The following is a 5,584-nucleotide window of genomic DNA, read 5'->3' as shown; positions in this document are numbered from 1 at the left end:
AAATTTAAAAACTGTACTTTTGAGTTAAAATATATATTTATAATTTTAATAAATGACAAATTAAAAAGGCATGAACATTTTTTTTGTATCAAAAAAATATCGAACCGTGACACCAAAGTATCGAACCGAACCGAACCGTGAATTTTGTGTATCGTTGCACCCCTAATATATATATATTCTGAATTAATTTATTTTCTAATCCCTTTGAGTTGGAAGAAAACAAGAAAACACGTTTTTCTATCACTGTGGGCGGGACCCCTCAAAATTTCTACTTAAAGATTAGAAAGATTTTTTTCTTCCATATTTAAAAAATGCTAGAATCTATCATGAAATGATTATCAACTTTAGTGTGTCAGCCTACAAAGTGGTAATATACAGTGCTACTGTACACGGACACACGCCAAAAAACTTTCTGTGTTGTGTACGTTTTCCCGGAGTCTTCCAAGTGCTGCATTTCCCGGAAGCAAACAAAGGAGGAACCGGGACTGCTACCTCACCTCTCCATCTCTGCACACACACACACACACACACACAGAGAGAGCGAGAGAGAGAGAGAGAGAGAGAGAGACTCACAGCTGCTGCTGCTGCTGCAAAGATCCACAGACAGGAGATCCTGACTAAACAGCTGGACTCTTTAAGCAGCTGCTTTTTCTCAGCTGGATTCTGAGCGGAGACGTCTGTTTGTTTGCAGAGGATGAGGCGGTGATTTACTCCTGGATGTTTCTCCAATCCGTTTAAGATCCAGCAGGACAGAGTGAAGCTGTCAGGTAAGTTGCCAACTCCAAATTTAGTTTAAAATAGTTAAGCCAAATGAGACCAAAATAGAAAAAAGAAAAAAAAATTCTGCCTGTATTGATCAGTATAAGATTACTTTATCATGAATAGAAATAATAATGTATGCAAAAGTGTTTCTATGGTATTCCTAAGGGGAGCTGGGCATTTATTGTTGTAACTGTTAATTAATATATCAGTTAATCAGATACTTTTTACATTAACAAATTAATTAAGTTTGCCATTTAGAATCTACTTTATCGTGTAAAATATCAAATAAAGAACAAAAATAGAAGGTAGATGCTTTAAAGGAAATTTAAACTCAATTAGCTGAAACTTATGAGAGTTTATCTCCGAATTATGCCCCCATTTAATAACATCTACACCTGTAATATCCTTTTTTATTTCCTGCATTCTTATCTCTGCTACACCCACGTTAATATCCCTGTAATTTCCAAAAGGGCACCGCAGTTTCTGAAACATTAGCTTATCGTATGAACATCATTCAGAAGCCATTACACAGCAGCTTGTTTGAGACTCACAGTCTTGATCAAAAAGCTGACGACAAGGTGCAGACTGAGTGATAAACTCAGTCTGCACCTTGTCGTCAGCCTGAATACAGTGCATCCTGTAGAGGGTTTTAATTTGCATCCCGACCTTCGATGCTCTCACATACATCACTGCTAACCTTATAGACTACAGGCAACTTCTTATTTAATCACAAATCACTGTTTTTCAAAGTTCATCTGATGCATATTGATGGGCCCACACCTTGTTTAATGACTTGTCGTTTTCTCGCGGGGACAGATTTTGAGTTGAGGGACCCATGCTATAGAAAACCTTGTATTATTATGATAATCTTGAACTTTACCGACTTCCCCCTCCAAGGAGGAAGGAGTCGGAGAAAAGGGGGAGGATTTTATTTATTTATTTACTTTTCCTGGAAAGAGGCTGTGAGATGAAGGGGCCGCGATATCTTTTTCACCCTTTGTTTCACTGTCATCTTTTTTTCTCACAGGTTTCTTGCAGCCGGGCGGAGAAGAGGTGTCCCTCCCACCATGGACTACATTTCCCACCGTGTACTGTCTCTGGGTTACATCATCCATACCTCACTGTGAAATCTCATTTAGCAAGTATGCAAACTTTCAAACGTTTGCCTTCTTTTGAGATGGATCAGTTAACTGTCGGAATAAACGATGTTCAAGCGAATGTTGAGAATGAAACTGTAGCGACATCATTTGCTTGAATGTATTTCATGCCTCTAAAGCAACACACCCTCATACCAGCAGCACTGATTTCAGTCCTAACGCTGGCTAATGGGGGCCTCTCAAAGGTGCAGGTCATCCATAAACCCTTCTTCTTTTAGTTCTCTTTTCTTTGTGGGAACACTTCTCTTCTCTTTGATGATGACCGCCTATGCCTGCCCTAAGCTCTGCCACTGCACAGAGAGGAACGGCATGGTGGTGCAGTGCACTTCGCGCAACCTGGAAAGCATCCCGCCGAACTTACCCAAGGACACTGTGGTTCTCCTGCTCTCGTCGAACCAGATCCGACACGTCCCGAAAGGAGCCTTCGCTGACCTTCACCGCCTCAGGGAGCTGGATCTATCTCACAACGTCTTGGAGAGTGTGGAGGTCGATGCCTTTCAGGGGGTTTCCGAAGCCCTGCGGACCTTGGATCTTTCAAACAACCATCTGAGCGGCCTCCCCAGGGACACCTTCACCAAGCTGCACGCCCGAATCCGCCTCTCCCAGAACCCCTGGCACTGCGAGTGCTCGCTGCAGGAGACACTGAGGGAGCTGAGGCTCGACCCTGAGACGGTGAACGAGGTCAGCTGTTTCACGTCAGAGCAGGAGGAGTACGTGGGACAGCCAGTGATCCAGGTCCTGGACTCGGGGATCAACTTTTGCAACTTCCACCACAAGACGACTGACGTAGCCATGTTTGTGGCCATGTTCTGCTGGTTCTCCATGGTGACAGCTTACATCATTTACTACATCAAACACAATCAGGAGGACGCCAGAAGGCACATGGAGTACCTCAAATCACTGCCCAGCACTTCTCACATGAGCAAGGACTACGACACAGTGAGCAGCGTGTTTTAGGATGAATATGGATCAAAGTGCAGCGATGAATACAAATGACAGAGAGGCGATGAATATGTTTACAGCGAGCAATATTGAAAAGTGACAGGCGTGAAGGCACAAAGATTTAAGGAGGAGGTTTTAAAATGTTGCTGTCATCATCAAGTGCAGGCTTTAAACAAAAAGAAAGACACAGCTCAGACTCAGATATTTTACTTCTTTAATAACAAAAGATGTCAGATCCTTATTTCTCACTCCAATGTGTTTAACACACCTCAAAAGTTTGCATATCACACCAAGTTATAGAAGTTCAGCTACCACCTGAGGAGAACCTGAGAGCCACTTGAGTGTGAAACAGAAATGAGCTCCTCGACAAATTATTCCCATGGCTTCACAGAAAAATATCCAAGTTTGATTTTGTTTAATGCATTTAAAAAAAAAGAAGAAGCAGGGGGACCTTTAGGGGCAACAGCAGAGAAATTAGCTGTAGTAGCTGTTAATCTCTGTTAAAACTGATATATGTTTCCCTCCTAATGTTAAGATGATGTATGCTTAATGATGCAATGCATAAAGGATATAGGTGTTGTAGAGGGGATTTGATGGCTGCAGGAACCCCTGTGACACCCCTGCACTGTCAATTTAAGGTGGCTTGGCAGCCCAGAATTACATTTCACACTTGAGCCCTCGTTTTGCTTCAAATGTTGATAAGTTTGTTACTTTTGGAAGAAGAAATATGATAAATTCCTGCCACAAAAACAAAGTTCAGTTTGAGAACTGAACTGATCGTCTCTTTCTCTATTTTTGCTTAACTAAACTGCACACACGAAATGTTTCATCAAATTTCAGATTCTGGAAAGTCTAGTCGGCCACAACCAATTTGGCTCAAGGATTCTTCCGGCTAAAAGGGAGATTTTCCTCCCCGCTATCGCCAAGTGCTTGCTCACATGGGTCACTGGATTGTTGTGGCTTTCTCTGTATTATTATAGGTTCTTAACCTTACAATATAAAGCGCCTTGAGGCGAGCGTTGTCATAATTTGGTGCTATATAATAGGGACATTGGCTTTGTATGACATCTTTCAGAGTAACAAGTAGAAAAAACAGTCCAAAATTGAGTATTTAGAGCAGTCTGAAGTCTGAGCGTTTTGTACATAAGGATTCCTTGATTGTATTCTGAGTGATTTACTTGAAATTTTAACCATGTTTATTATGAGCATTTACAAGTGTAACAGTGTATATTGCAGGATATAAGTGAAAGAATAACAGGTCCCCTTTAAACAAACTCGATATCGACATGATTTAATCTGTTGTCAACATGTAGGCTCATTGAATCTGCACTTCCCCTGCACGGTGGGTGCATGATTGTTGTTTTTTAATTTCCTCAGTCTCTTCCTGCTGCGCCTGACATCTGAAAGCAGCTTAACCAAAGTGGACCCCACCCACAGGTTTTTACACTTCCAACTACTTGACTGTGGAATTCACACCAATTAGGACCGGCTTGACTTGTAGCACTCGCAGAAAAAGAAGTGATGACAAATAAGGCAATAACCTGAAAACATGTGTTTTTGTTTGTTTTCATCTATTAATTTGGATTGCATCACACAAATTTCATGCCTGTTGACACACACACTGATTTTTACTGGAATAATTATTTTATTTAGACTTAACATAAAACCATATTTTTCAATATATGACCTTTTTTTGTGTACAAGTTGATGCTCATTAAAAATAGTTGGACAGAAATCAACCAGAAAATATGGACATAGCTGTGATCTCACCCGTTATGTGTGTATTGTTCTATTCATTTATGTATTTATTTTAAGTAAGGAGTAATAATCATAGAGTTGATCGTAACTGAGAGACACTGTGCACTGACAGGGTAGCAATTTGTAGGTAGTCACACCTGAAAGTATTCCCTACTCAGTTTCAAGGGAATTGTTGAAAGCTCTCCGCCAATCTGCTCAAACAATCTGCAGGCATAACACATTCCTCACAGTGAGATCCTGTTATCTGTTCGTACAGATTTTACGATGAAAAATACCCCTGGCTCCAAATATGGAAGTCATATATCTTCAGCTGCATAGATCTAGATGGAGCTGAATATTAATACGTCTTAAAACCCAGAAATAGTTTCATCCTACTAACGGCTCAAGTTCATAAATCTAACGAGCCATTGTGGAGGGTGCTTCAGTATCCACAGTGTAGTGATCCATTTATCCGCTACATAGACGTTTACGCGATTCATGTGGTTTCTATCAAACTGTGCAAAAGTCTTGAGCCACCCTCTTAATACATCTTCATATTTTGGAAGGAAAATGGAAAATGGGTGTAACAGTTTATTGGCCAGCAAAAACAGAGTATCAACTATCCTAATGAGCCTGAAAGTCAAAATTTGGTGTGACCACTTTTATTCTTTAGCACAGTCTGATCTGTCTTAGGCAGCTTTCTTATAATTTCTTTAAGGAATTGTAGCGGGGCGTGGTCGGTGGTGCCAGGGCAGGGAAGGCGGACACACCTGCAGGGCATCTGCAATCACGCCTCGCTGGGTTACAACTCTGAACGGGGTCCTATCATGTCGTTGTTGTGGTTGGTGATGTGTGCGGTTGGCAGTGGGAGAGCTGTGGCTGTTCGTGTGTTTATAAGCAACTGCGTTCATAAAGAGATGCTTAAAAGCATAAATATGTCATCGGGTCTGCCGTGGTTCATTACAGTAGTCTTCAGAAATAGTTCT

General features: G+C 41.2%; 1 protein-coding gene across 1 annotated transcript; it reads left to right on the top strand.

Annotated features, from left to right (window-relative positions):
• The first annotated feature begins 586 nt into the window (after nt 1-586).
• Nucleotides 587-5,584, top strand: LOC120746327 (leucine-rich repeat-containing protein 3-like). The gene is made up of 2 exons (XM_040051778.1): nt 587-767; nt 1,790-5,584. The coding sequence occupies exon 2, from the start codon at nt 2,088-2,090 to the stop codon at nt 2,874-2,876; it is 789 nt and encodes a 262-aa protein (XP_039907712.1). The 5' UTR covers nt 587-767; nt 1,790-2,087; the 3' UTR covers nt 2,877-5,584.

This window comes from Simochromis diagramma, unplaced genomic scaffold, assembly GCF_900408965.1.
Source record: "Simochromis diagramma unplaced genomic scaffold, fSimDia1.1 OVJJ01000107.1, whole genome shotgun sequence".
Classification (NCBI taxonomy): Eukaryota; Metazoa; Chordata; class Actinopteri; order Cichliformes; family Cichlidae; genus Simochromis; species Simochromis diagramma.
The sequence above is the reverse complement of the archived record's forward strand: the minus strand, read 5'-3'. Positions and strand labels throughout refer to the sequence as shown.

What these genes read in the sequence shown, in the direction of transcription:
- LOC120746327 (XM_040051778.1), top strand. Translation starts at nt 2,088, where the DNA reads ATGGGGGCCTCTCAAAGGTGCAGGTCATCCATAAACCCTTCTTCTTTT.